Raw genomic sequence first — 14,156 nt, forward strand, 5'->3', positions numbered from 1 at the left:
CAAGTGTTCGTTTGAGTGTAAAATGTTTGTTTTAATAATTTTGTATTTCATGGTCCAACTATGCTATGTTGCGTCCTGGAGCAGATCGAGTAATAATACACAACTCCTTTAAACGCCATGTCGCTATCTTCAGAAAAAACAAATGCTGCCCTGCTCTTCACTGAGCCGATCAAAGTGAGCGGGTATATGATACCTGTGTGTATAAAAGTAAAGCTCGAAAAAATAGGCAAATATCATATTCTGGTTACGGTCAATCCTCCTTTGTAGTCTCCTTGTCCTCCTCATCCTCAACGTCCTCCACAGTCACCGCTTTGGCCTTGCCTTTCGAGGAGCTACTTTCCGGCTCTTCATCATCTTCACTATGCGATGGCGAAGATCCTTGTGGCGTATGTTCAGCTGCTGGACTTGACTGAGGTATGACCTCTGCAGGAGCAGACTGGCTTGAGTTTGCCTCTCTCTGTAACTCGCTCCGAGGCCCATGTTCATTCTGATCCAGACGAGAATTGCTACCAAATAGTTGGGCTGATCCTCCCCAGTTGGGCAAGCGAGGACTAGGCGCAACGACCTGAGGCGGATCAACGGCGCGCGTGAGCTGCGTTGGGAACTGAAGGGAGCGTTGCTCAGTAGAAGTAGGAACAGATACATTCTCGGCTGGTTGGGTTTCTTGGTTCCGGCTGCCGATTGGAGACGGTTGTCTGGCAGCGAATGGAGATTGAGCCACACTGATATTATCTGACATCGCAGCTTGAGGGCCTACTTGCGGCGAGTGCTGCGTTGAAGCTTGGCTACCATCGAGACGCTGTAGGGGCAATAAAGACCAACCAGGTGGAATCACGACTCCTTCAGGGAGTTCAGAACTGCCAGAGGGTATGTGTACCGCGTTAGGGGGAGCACCATGCCGAGCCATCAGGGGACTTGGGTTCCGTGGAGGGATACCAGGGAATTGCGGGAAGTTTGTGGGCATAGGCATCTGCATCTGCATCTGTAGTGGCATAGGAAAAGGCTGATGCAACAGGGGTTGAGCCAGTGGAAGAATGGGAGGTAGTATCGGGTGTGTCTGGGGGTTTTGTGCCTGGTCTGGGTTTTGATGTCTCTGTCTAAGGCGTTGTAACTCTGCTTGAAGAAGCTGAAGAGTTTGTACCTCTTGATGAGCCATCAGAGCTGATTGTAGTTCGCGTTGGATCAACTGATCTGCCTGGAGTAGCAGATTTCCAGCGTTCTGTAAGTTGTCGCCAGTGGGAAGAGGAGTCGCCGGGGCAGTCTGGCCAGTAACAGTAGGCGTACCGACACCAGGAGTAGGAGGGGCTGGTCCTTGTTGGTTAGGAGCTGCTTGAGGCATACCGAATTGCTGCGCAAGTTCTCTAACTTGCTGCCCATTGGCTCCGAAGCCAACACGGAAAGGGCCGAGGTTGAAAACTCGTGGCGGAGCTGGTCGTTGTTCGGGTTGGGCACCTCCATTCTGCTGTCCCGGAGGAAAACCCCCACCAAAGGGGTTTTCCGGCTGTTGCCGTTCCGCAGGGCGTCCGCCCCTTCCTATCTGTATTCCAAGTCCAGCAGCCTGATTTTGAGCGGCGCGAGTGTTCTCGTTGAGCGTAACAGGGCTACGACAGGTGGGGCATACTTGCTGCCTTTCGAGCCAGCTCTTGAGGCAGCCAAGATGCAAAATATGTCCACAGGGTAACTTTTTTGGTCGAATTCTGTCCATAGCTCCTGGGTTGTTCTCAGGATCCCAGGGTCGCATTTCTTCACGGCAGATGATACAGGTATCCTCTCGTGTAAGCTCTTCCTGGGTAGCATCGGGATAGCGGTTCATCTCTTGGATAGCCTTTCGATATCTCAGCAAGGCGCTCAGTCTCTTTATGAAGTCGCGTGCCGTCATGAAGAGGTCTCTCATTATGTGAATCGGTAATCCATAGAATGTAAGGAGCATGAAGAAGAAGACGATATATATGCCAAGCTTGACCAAATCTAACGATGTCAGTGATGTTTGCTCCATGTCAGGGGTCCAGCTTACCAGTCGCAAGGTCAAGCCAAAGAACAAATTCTCCTTTAGCAGACCAACCCGGCACTTCGATGTCCATTTCATCAATGTCGTCCTCGTTCGGAAGAGGGTCATTGGAGACTTCTTCGCCTGCAGCTGCAGCTGCTTCACGCTGTCGTACGATAGCCTCTCGCTCCTCTCTGACTTCCTGTCTCCTTTCAGCGAGTCGCTTACGCTTCTGCTGCTCCTGAATATTGTGCTCCGTCAACGACAGCGCATATCGGGCTGCTGTCCGCCATGAACTCGTCGCTAACACCGCGAACTCAAAGAGGAACATAACCATCATGTTAGGCCTCGCTTGTTGTATAACCGTATTGATCGTGTATCGGAGGATGTAGATGTCGTAGATGAAGCTGAGGGTGAGTGACACGCTAAGTCGCAAATGAAACAGGCGTGGGTTCGCAGGCGGCTGTTGCTCAAGAACCTCGACTCGTCCATCACCAATCCATCCCCAAACTTTACCAGTTATTAAAGCAGCGAACATTACGAGAAACCAAGCGCCTATTTCTTCCCGGAAGATGGTCATGGCCAGGCATGTTTCCGTGATGGCGAACCAGGCACGCTCTGTGAGTTGCTCGACTTCGACAGCACGGAGGGGTCCATAGAACAATCGTGTTAAGCTGTAGATAAAGCTACTGTAGGAGAGTAGCGCAAAGTTGACCAAGACCTACATATCATGAGTCCTGTATCAAAGGAGGGGAGCATCGATCTCGGGATCGCGGAACCACTTACCAATAAGCAAAAGTTACTCTGAGCGAGATATACCATTGCCGAATAAAAGTTGGCCCGTTGATAGAAAGCTGAGAGCACAACGGTACCCGCAAGGGCCGTCGAGGCCTGTGAATCGAATTGTCAGCATTGGTCCATGATGATCAGCCATAGCTCCATATAGCTTCCCCAAGCTCTCCAACCAAAGCAATACTTACCCCAGCATACCAGCCAAGTCGCATCTTGGGCATGGGAGTTTTGGACGGACGTTGAGCAAATAATTCAACTCGTTATCAAATTTGACAAAAGTAAACGATCACTCCCTCATCCCCATAGTTCAACCTGGATAACCTTTGATGAATGTGTGTAGTAGTAGTAGTACTTGCAGTCACTGCTATCAGTGAAAGCGAGCTTGATGCCACGTTAAGGACAGCGACATACGACCGATGACGCAGGGGCCGATGCACGTGATCGTGTTCTGACATGAGGAAAGCTGAGTCATCGGAAAATCATCGTGAAGCCAGCTACCCTAAAGCCAAACTCACAGAGTATCAGCTTAGTGAGAGATGGGCACATCACTTAATCATACTGGAAGCTGATTCTGCCATCTTCTACCTTTCACTCTCAATCACTTGTTTTGAAAGGCTATTCAAGTTATGGCAGTGGTAACCCCCATCCTTACACCAGCATTCCTGACCGCGATCCGCAAACAACCCAATCTACCACGAAATACGTGGTATTTCATCACGGCAACAACCCTGTCAGCACTCAATAGGCCAGACGAGCTACCAAGAGTATTTAAAAGTGCATTTGAAGAAGGTTCGGGCGTTAGTGGGGACAGTGCATCGACTCATGATGAGAAGTTGCGCATCTCCAGACGTCTGAGGGAAGCCCTATTGAAAGCGTCAGCTGTAGGGGGTATGCCAAAGGTTTGATAGTACATGTCACGGATACAAGACCTTGAACTCTAACCAGTTTGCTAGACAATCAATGCTCTGTTGTCTCTGAAGTCGGCAACGCCAGAGGATCTCCTCGATGAAGCGGGAACTGGAACTAACGCAGCATCACCCAGATATAAGGACGTATATGACACTCAACCAGCCCAGGTACTTCAAAGAGGGCAAAGCTTCTTCGAAAGCATATATGGAAAGATATCAAGACGTATAATGGGTCAACTAGAGCGATCAGGTGCACCAGACTTGGGTCTGCTGGCAAGGTTGACATATGGCTACGTGCTCAGTAACACTGATGTACTTACACCAGCCGAGACCTCATTCGTCCTTATTGCCAGCCTTATTCCACAGGATGTGAGTAAAGTTTCCCTTAGACTGCTTGGCTGCATGCAAGTCAACTTCCGATATTGATATCAAAATTTCAAGGTCAACCCTCAACTCAAAGGACACTTGCGAGGTGCGCTGAATGGAGGCGCCAGTGAAGATGAAGTGAGGGCCGTCAGGGACGTAGTGATTAAGATATGTGAAGCTTCAGGTATGAAGAAACTTGAAGACAATGCCATTGGAGGATGGGGTTGGAGGAATGAAGTTGCAAATGTATAATTGGTACTGGATCTGGTCTTACCCTAGACCGTCTGATAGTATTTACAACTTGGCACATAGCAACGCACTTGGTTGACCACTGTCAGCACCCAAATCAATACATTCTATACATAACAGTTCGTCAAGCCTAATTGTAATGAGTGCGATTTTGAGCGACACATCTCGACAGTCCTGCCTGCCTAAAACGTTACAAGCTTGACATTTCGAGATGCATCAGTTGCCTATCTAGTTTCTCCGCCTTCTTCTGCCGGTCACTTTTATGCGACTAATAAAACTCCGCAAACTAAAATATCGTTTCATGTCCAAACGGCGTCTAGTCTTCGCCTGATTCGGCCTCTGTTCGTCTTAGCGGAGTGAGAGGGGAAGCGAGGTTGAAATGCGGAAAGGATTCCGCGTTTAGGCGAGCGTTGTATCTCAGAACCAGCAAAGGGAGCCAAAGCCAAGTCGCAATCCGTTGTCACGCGCCAGACGCAAGGGTTACAAGCCGCCCGGGCCCCTAAAGAATGGCTTGTCTTGCGAACCAGGGCCAAGGGTCGAGAAGAGAGACAGAAACCTACCGGGGTGTTGTATCCGTGGCCCCGGAGGGTGCATGGTTGAAAACGCCAGTGCCAATGCCGCTCTACTACCCGCAGGTTTCGAAGCAATCGAGGCCAGCAAGTACCTAATTTGGGCACGCCACAGTTTACTGATCTGCTACTGCTAAAATCTGGTTCGCTGCGATGCATCACAGATCAATACCGAAGGTCCAAAGGAGCTTCCCGTGGCCAAAAGGTAAAATGCTACAACCTTTCCCCTAGCCTGGCCTGGTCTGGCCTGGGGCTTAATCACCTGAGACATTGCCTGCTCTAAAGTCTAGACGTTGTAACGGCGTCTAGGGCACAGTATTGTGCTCGCCACGTCAGAGTGATTGAAAGTCCGAGATAAGGTGAACCCATAGCATAGCATGTTCCGAGTTAAATCACACTTGGACAACTACCCCGCGGGTCGAGAAGCAAGCGCGAGATCCCGACTGATGGTGTACTTCCGAATTCGCAGCATGCTATGTTAGCCTCCGCCCGATGGTTATCACGACGGATACTCGTCTCATTCCTGAAGCAAGCGAGGGCTTCCTAGTCAAACTCTCCGTTAACCATGTACAGCATTGTTATCCACAGACCCCATTTTCAATGTAGATCTGATTGTGCGGAAAGCTCCTGATCGATAGACGGAACAGAGCCGTAGCCCGAAACCCATGTCAATCAGATCAGGACAAGGCTCCCCTTGCGTCATGTCGAAACTGGATAGGCAGACTGGTCGGAATTGGCTCGTCTTGTGGTGAAAGGGAAAGCCTAGCCGTGGGGTTCATGTCTTATATCGGTACTCGATAGACAACTCAACCAGTTTGTAGTGCGACACTGCGGGCTTGGGTTACATTTGCTGCTTTTCTGGGTCGATTTAACGCCAACATTGCTCTGGATCTAGCAATCACACCCTCTCCTGCGAAGACCATTCTGGGTCGCACGGGGCGAGATTGGTGATCTGGCAAGCAAAAAAGGCAACCGGAACACCCACAATTCGAGGCACAAGGCATGCCATTCGACCGGGGAGAGTTGGAAAAGGTCACATCCAAGTTGAATTGCAGGAAAGGAAAGGCTAGGATAAACTTGTATGTATGTGTGTATAGTAGGTACTATGCTCTGAGCCAAACATAGATCCTCGACATGCAGCAACAATCTCGGATGCATGACACTCCGAGGCAAGCAGTCACACACATATTGGTTTGTCTCTTATTTGGGTTGGTCTTGTACAACCAATTGCTGGGAACGGCCGACTTTTGCAAGCTCCAGGGTCAGAGTAACGTCAATCAATCTCATGATGAGTTGAATATGGAGACACTGAATCCTTCCGAAAGTCGTCGGAGCTTGTCACGACAGGACAGGACAGGGCAGGGCCAGGGGTTTGTCGGGCATCTTGTTTCTTCTTTTTGCTTTTTCCATTATCCCACTCTGTTCCCGGGCCAGTCAATAAGCCCTGTCAATGTCAATCGCGACGACTCACACACGTGGCCAAGATCCTCGAGGGCCGCAAGCCGCAAAGAGGGGCCGATGAGTCTCAATCAAGCCTGTTGATGCGACTTTTTGAACAGGGGGGCGGCTCTGAGGCGGCAAGGCGCGCATCAATCCATTGTGTCGGGTCCCCTCACTCAATTAAGTTCAAGGTTGCTACCGTTATCACTCAATGCATGTAGTTACATACAGTATCGGAGCCTCTCGTCGATATGATCATGTGAATCGCCAGGAACGTATTGAGATTATCCCCTCGAAGAACTTCCCAGCGTAGGGGTGCGTCGCAATCAGATAGGGTTTCCAGCTCCCAATTTCCAGCTACTGTCCTATGCACCTGTACCGAACACCCGCATGGTACTGGAACCAACATTGAGGCATTCTGGTAACTAGTGCTGTATTAATTTGACAGTTAATTGATATCACAGTTATGCTGTACAACTGCAACTAAAAGGTATAGCTTCGCACAGTATGTTCATGGAACCGAATAGTCGGATCGTTGATTCAAAAGACTGCATCAATAGCTCGTCTAGCTCAATAAGCCAGTCCGACAGTCTGGATCGTGGCTGAATGGCGCCCAGGCCGCCAGCGTCAAGTGCCGTCCTCAAAATCTAATATGCAGACATCGATGAAGGAGGGCAATTGCAATAGACTTCTATCAAATAGGCCAATTTTATTTTCCGAACCCAAACACCACGTTAGACATCAGTGTACTGCATCTAGACCGCGCTCCGAAGGGAATTTCAGCGTCAACGGCGGCTCCTGATAATTATCTTGATCCCGTAGGCACTGAAATTACAGATACCCTTCTTCCTTTTAAAATTCCCGTGTTCTAGGCCGCGATCGAGTTACCAACGGGTTATTAGCAGGCTTGGTCTGGTCGTTAGACTGGTGGCGCTCGCACACTCGCGTAAGGCTACTACAGTTGGAACTGGACTACCGTAAACTCTTGAGCCTACAAGGCTGCCCCCTGAATAAAAATCGCCCAGACCACTGCTAGTCTACCAGCCAAGAAGGAAAGGCTTGAACGGTTCAAGCTCTGGCTGTGCGTGTTTGTTTCAACGGACACTAAACCCCCACACCAGCTATGTAGACTAGCAGAGTTTACTCTCGCGTTGTCGTCGTCACGAAAGATGTTTCTCTGTGCCGGAAGGGGACTTTGTCGCCAAAGGACAGAAGGTTGGGCTCTGAGTGGACTCCTGTTGTCCACATGCATCTTAATGGAGTTTCTGTTGGGAAGTGCGACGTTCTGTAGGACAATGCAGGGGAGTGAAGAAGCAATGTCAATCAATCTCGATGATGATGATGGACCTTGGAAGCCCCAGAACAACTGCTCCATGACGTTGTGGACGATTCATCGTCGAATCTCGGGAGACTGGTAGTCTGTGGTGCTTTATCATGATACGATGATGAGAGTGGATATGTGTGTGATACCATAGACCACCATGGCTGCCCATTAAACGCCATGAAGACCCATTACAGTGTGATTGTATGTGATCGACAGAGCACGGCCTAGATTCCTGGCCCGTAGAGTACGGTAGCCTTGTTGACCCGAGGGCTACAGTTGACCTGTTCTGCTAGAGTGTCGGAGAGTCTGATGTTCCCGAGATCAAGCATTGATCAGCGTCAGTGTCCTCGGCTCAAGGGTTTGTGCGACATTGTGGACTCTTGTGAGAACCAGGCAAATTTCCCGAATACAGTATTTCGTAAATGAGGACTTGTTGATTGATGGAAATTACTTAAAACTTCATTAGTCAAATGGACAAGGATTGAATCGGTGCTGAGACTCGACTCTACAATACGAACAATGCGAAAGATAGATGACGAGGTACTTCGTACATGTGTATGATATGTATTATAATGATTGGAGAGGAAAAGATCAACGTTCAATGCTGCCGCTAAAACATATGCTGGTGTCTGTATTCGAACTGGGTCACTCGTGTAAGCACAGCGAGGGTGCTTCTCAGGGTTGAAACGCATAGAGCAGGTTGAGCATACATCCAAAACGACAATAGCCCGAAAACTAATATCCGCGATGTTGAGATTACTGTATTCGTACATTATCGTAGCATCTTGACAAGCGTTGATGAGGTTGGCTATGCAGCATTTGGTGTATTGGCTGTCCGGTGGGAGTCAAGCAACCAATAATCAGGCTGGGCCATCTTTGGTGTTATGATGCAAGCAACCAAGTCAAAGCCGACTCTGAATAGAGGACTCGTGATAAACGGACTCACCAAAAAAGGACACAGCGGAGCGCAGAGCACGGAAATGGCGGCGGAATGACAGTGAGATTTGGTGGATGGTGGTTTCTTCGCATCGGTGAAGCCGAGAGAGCTTGGCAACTCTATCGACTTAGTAGCATCGCAAGAGCCAATTAGAGATTTGTAAGAAGCCAGGGGTTAACGGTCAGAGAACAGACTCAGAGAGCTTGGGTCGGCCGACCGCTGGAATGTGCGTCGGGTACCCATGTGGACAAGCGCGGGTCTCTGAACCGAGGATTTGATTCAGAACAGACCAGACAGCCAGGGCCCAAGGAAGGGAGCTCCATAGGTAGCTAGCATCTCTATCCATGAATTATTGACACCTCACGCCTTTTTTTTTTTTTTTTTTTTTTTTTTTTTTTGCTTTTCTCTCTCCTCATCTTGACTTTGCAAGCGCTGTTTTGCGTTTTACTCCGCAACTTTGAAAACACATTCATGCCGCCCGCCTTTTTGATCTGACACAAGGCACTTGTTTTGGTAAGAAACCCCGGTTTTGTTATAGCTGAGGAATGTGGATTGGCTGCGTAGAGTAGAGAGCTCCGAGAAGAAACCAAACAAACAAATAATCGTACTGTTGTGCTGTGCTGTGCCGTGCTGGCTGACGAGATATGATTGATGCATTCGTTAAGCAACACAAGTTTGAAGTTATCGTCACTGTCATCGTCATCGTATTGTCGTTGTCATTGAGATGGGTGGTTATAAGCGGCCCCGGCCATCCCAGGATTGTAGGCGGTGATGGCGGTGATGCTACGATGAATGGCTACGGCCTCGCGAGACATAGTGAGCGCAGAGCCATTCAGAGGTAGCATCACGAAAGGCTACTGGTGCATTCGCGGTCGTTGCCAATCTGGGCGTCTCGAGGCAGGAATTGTATGGATGCGAGACAAGGCAAGGTAGCAAGAGGGTGGGTTAGATAGAGTGCGGCTTGGCATCTGGGATTCAGAGTCAGAAACTCTTGCGCTGGCCGTCGGGTTGAGTCTTGCCTTTACAGGGGAGTCAGTCAGACTGCAAGGAGAGTTCCATCTCTGACGGGGGACGCAGATCGCACAGCAGGCACTGTCCTTGTTGGATGTGCCTGTGCTCAGCCCTACGCGCCAGCCTGGTCCCAGAGATTGGAGGAGCTCGGCTTTTAGTGCTGCTACCTTGCTTATTATTAGCGTCATTATCTTAGCCACACCCTCCCTCGTTTCGATATGGTAGCGTAGCGTTGCCGGCGGGGCTTCCCGCCAGTGAGGAACACACCCCACTAGGGATGGGTAGCCGTGAAACCAGTACATCGCTGTGTAGAAAATATCACCAACCGCGTTGAAGTCAAAGGTAATTCCAACGAACAAGCAGGGAAAGGCTCTTGTATGGCGCCTTTGTATCACATGAATTTGGTTGTTGAGGTAATTGGGGATAGAATGATCTTGATTGTTCTGCAATATTTGTGTGTTGTAGCTACCCATTTCGCAGGTACACTGTGTACTGTTAGATTACGTTTGGTTAGTCGATACCGTCCACAGGTAGTGCTGTAATCTCGCTCTACGGCATGAATAAATTCCATCGTGAGCCGAACTTGGTATCCATAGTCTGTTTTCAATTAGCAATATTTTCCTTTCTCAACTGCCGGCATTGAAATGGCGCCACTTGGTACCGTTTTGTGTAGAAGGTGTAGTCTTTGACGGCCTAGAACCGCCAGGGTGTATAATGATTGAACCCATGCATGTAAGTATCAGACACGACCGTAAAATGATGAAGTAGAGGATAGATTGTTAGGGAAAAGAAAGTAAAACATGCCGTCGGTCTCGAATACCTACCTACCTACATGATCGATGTACGGTTAATTAACGCCAAGGCGGACCTGCTGCTTGGTGATTGATGGTGGTGGTGATGATGGTGATGATCAAGGGTCTTCTCCACTTTGATACAAGCCTTTTTTCAATTAAAGCAGGGGTCAGGAGGAGGTGGCAGCTGCCCTGACTGAACGGGAATAGCCGCTCCCTGTGGCTCTGTGACTGGCTGTCTCCTTCCCGAAAGCGAGCGAGCAAGCGTCGTTTAGATGGACAAATGAAGAGTGCGGAAAGGCGCGAGCGGAATTCGCGCCTATCTGGCAACAGGAGTGGCCGATTCATCTTTTTTCCTTCCTTCTCGTACCATCAGACAGAAAAAGGAAAAGAAAGAAAAAGCACAAACCACCTGCCGTTTAACGGCGCGACTCAGACATCCGAAGCCATGCAGAACAGCAGTCTGAAATGTCAAACAGCATTGTTATCAGAGCGGCCGCCGCTGCACGGTCTTTAGACAAGGCGGAATGAATCAAATACAGGGACCTCGTCTACATACTGTGGAGTGGACGAAATAGTTAATTTGTGGCTGGCTGCGACAGACAGTCTGAGGTTGTCATGGTGTTGAATCCAGCATAACTCAATCAAGTAGCCTAGTATGCTGCACCTACTTGTGCCGTCTCACTGCCTTATTGACTGTACAACTCTCAACGGAAGGTTACTTTCGTATGCATCGCCAATACCATCAGCAGCTTGCTCGTCACATGTCGAGACTATTGGCAAGCTTAGCTTTGGTCATCAACTCTAATAGTATGCGATACCAGAAATTAGTCTACATGCTACAGAAGAAAGAAACTCGATAGGGCTGAGTACTCAACACCCCAGTGCCACGTCGTGATGGCTGTGTGCATTAATGTACATATGGTACTATAGGTTTAATGCATATATATAGAGGTACATGAGTAGAGCTGCGCATAACCGATACGGCAAACGCTCAATGGGTAGCCCCCGTCATTGGTTCTCAGAGGTAGGTAGCGGTCAAGGAAACCCTAACAAGGTCTCATCCGGGAACCCCTCGTCTGCATGTGAGTGGTTGATTGGAGTGCCGGATTGCTGGAATACAACACAGCACAGCATATATACTAGGTACGGCAATGTTACTCGGTTTTGGCCGATGCAGGCTGACGAAGGGTCATCCAGTCAGCCACTGAACCGGCCAGTGGGAAATGATTCACCTCAAGGATAAGGAATGAGGGAGGGAAGCAAGTGGATGCGGAAGCAGAAGCAGATGTGGATGACATCGCTGGAGGAGCAAGAAACAAAGCAAAATACGATATGTAACAAGACCAAATTGCCGGTCCTGTCCGGTTCAGGGGGCAGAGTTGGAGCGGAATGGAATAAAATGGGACAAGACTTTACTCTGTAGGATCTGCTGCATCGGAGTATCATGTTTACTTTTCGTGGTCCAATCACCTACCCCTGTCAATATTCATCAACATCTTCCACTTCTCTACTACGTACCTGCCTCGAAAGCATGAACATGTTCAATAGAGGTTGGCCACAATAATAGATGCCCGACTCTTTGCTTCTTTCCCCTCCGAAACTTGGGCGCTGTTCTGGATCATCATATTTTGCTTCGTTGTCTCGTCTATAGAATCTCTGTTATGCATCTTTGATCGTTCCGGTGCGCTGGGTAGACAGGTCTGGGCTAATCAACCGTGCCACATCAAAGCAAGGGTCGAGGATAAACTAGTGTCAGAATTCAACGGGAAGGATGACAAGGTGAGCGTGTTACTACGGAGAATGCTGACTGGAAGTCATGTTCAATATCTGTAATTTCCAGCATGACCGCAATGCTCTCAAGAAGAAAAAGCAGGTCGCCGCCAACACGAGATTCGTTGGTAAGCAAGAAAGCAAGCATATGTTATGCTTAATGTAATACAACGTAACAGCAGGTCTGTGTTGACGGCGAAGCTTGACTCAGAATTCGTCTGAATAACAATCACTATCATGCTGCATCAAGTATCCTATCTGCTCCCTTGATGAAGAACGCCTAGCCTAGGCTTGAAGAGGGAGTGCATATGCAGGCAGATCAGCAGACTCGAAGAAGCCCTATCTCGTTACTAAAGTTTATTACGATTATATTCTCCGACCTGGCGCTTTCATGGTGTCATGAGATGGTTGCGTCAATAATCTTTAACTTGGTTTGGTGGCATTGTGCGTAGTAGGGTAGGGGTAGGGTAGTGGATATGTTGCACAGCCATGCCGCTTCTTTTTTTATAACCCCGCCTACACGATTTCTTGACAAGCCTCTGTGCAGGAGGTTTGTCGATACACAGCATCCAATGAAAGGTGCATATCCGTCGATGATGGCTTAATGGCTTAACCTTGGCAGCACACGCATTTCTAATGCTGGGCTAAGACGGTTGCGTCTCGTCTCCGAGAACCAACATGCACTGAACTGAACCATGACTGACTCCAAGCAAACGCAGGAACTCGGCGCTACACAGCATGCGGTGGCAGCACTGGATTTCGGGGGAGACAGAGCCTGCATTCGAATTGGTGAGATGAGACATCCGTCGCTCACCGTTGCACTCCTCCCGGACACGGCGTTCGGGCCAAGGGCGGATCAGATCACAATCTCAGACCCAGACCTCAAACGGTTCAAGCCCCGGCGCCACGAGGGATCAAGTTCTCCTTTGAAGCGCAGAGTTTGTCTGTCAGAACTGCCGCTCACTAATTTGCGGATAGAGAGACAGAAGCATCGATATCTCAGACACACGATTCCTGCTTCTAAACATTAACGTTAAACGGGACAGGGTTTTGCTACCTGGCTAAGCCCTACGAATGGTAGATGCCCGTATTGAGGACTTGACTCCGTTGTCTAGCTTATTTTAGTGTGTATGGCACCAAGACACAGCCCTTATCATTCAACACATTGTTCTTGTACATCAACTTGACCCTGACTAAGAAGGGCTTGAACGAGTAAGGGAACGCCATCAAATAAAGAAAGGACCAGTAGACTGTTGACATTGGTCATTAGAATGTTGAGATGAAGCAGTCTTGGTTCGCAGTTAGATTAGAGATGACATGGCGTTTTTGGACATGCAAGCTCATGGAGTATTTTCTTTGATCATTTCCCCCGTGGATACGATTCTCTGACACGACTCCACCTGGAAAATGACGGTTGATCGAATCAAAACTATACGAATTGTATAATTTCTGGCATTGTGTAAACATGTCGTCTACATTCCGGTTCGGTACTGTTGTAATAGGGCGCAACCGTCTTGCGGCGCGTCAACTTGAGCCGACGCCATGTGGAGGTTGACCCATTACCGGCGTTGTGTTTGTTTGTTTGTCACTGACGGTTTTGTTCCGCAAAGCTTCTGGAGTCAATTGATGGCGAGATGGAGATTATGGAGACGGACCACTGCTAGGCTCGGGGGATGAAACACTTTGCCGACGATTTGCAAGTTTGATTAATCAACTGTTGGTTGATCATGACGGACATCTGGGATAGTGTAGAGGAGAGTTGCCAAGCGAAACTTGCAGGGGGAGGAGGAAAGTTGACAGGCATGCCAAGTTGCAGTGAGAGACTCGAAGAGGAAACTCCTGACATCAGTGATCTTCCGCAGTTCAGACACGAGTGACTAGATTGGGAATAGCCAAGACGATGTGAGATTCCTGGGACGCCTTCCCCGGGAGATGCAACGTGCGAGCCAACGACAAGGGCGCAGCGACCATGTCGGGAAACGGGTTGACAGGGGGAGAGAAAAAAGAAG

General features: G+C 49.0%; 2 protein-coding genes across 2 annotated transcripts; one reads left to right on the forward strand and one right to left on the reverse strand.

Moving 5' to 3' along the window:
• Window positions 1-22: 22 nt before the first annotated feature.
• Window positions 23-3,164, reverse strand: EDB82DRAFT_532947 (uncharacterized protein). Its single transcript, XM_025730298.2, has 4 exons — window positions 2,968-3,164; window positions 2,774-2,878; window positions 2,015-2,708; window positions 23-1,968 (listed from the first exon to the last, which is right to left on the reverse strand). The coding sequence occupies exons 1-4, from the start codon at window positions 2,998-3,000 to the stop codon at window positions 251-253; spliced, it is 2,550 nt and encodes an 849-aa protein (XP_025589437.1). The 5' UTR covers window positions 3,001-3,164; the 3' UTR covers window positions 23-250.
• Window positions 3,165-3,405: 241 nt separating this feature from the next.
• On the forward strand, window positions 3,406-4,305 carry EDB82DRAFT_520661 (AhpD-like protein; the record flags this gene model as incomplete). The annotated part of the gene is made up of 3 exons (XM_025730297.1): window positions 3,406-3,678; window positions 3,733-4,056; window positions 4,129-4,305. 3 exons carry the CDS (start codon window positions 3,406-3,408, stop codon window positions 4,303-4,305), a joined length of 774 nt encoding a protein of 257 aa, XP_025589436.1.
• Window positions 4,306-14,156: the final 9,851 nt, after the last annotated feature.

The sequence above is a fragment of the Fusarium venenatum genome, assembly GCF_020744135.1.
Source record: "Fusarium venenatum strain MPI-CAGE-CH-0201 chromosome Unknown EDB82scaffold_1, whole genome shotgun sequence".
In the NCBI taxonomy this organism is placed as follows: Eukaryota; Fungi; Ascomycota; class Sordariomycetes; order Hypocreales; family Nectriaceae; genus Fusarium; species Fusarium venenatum.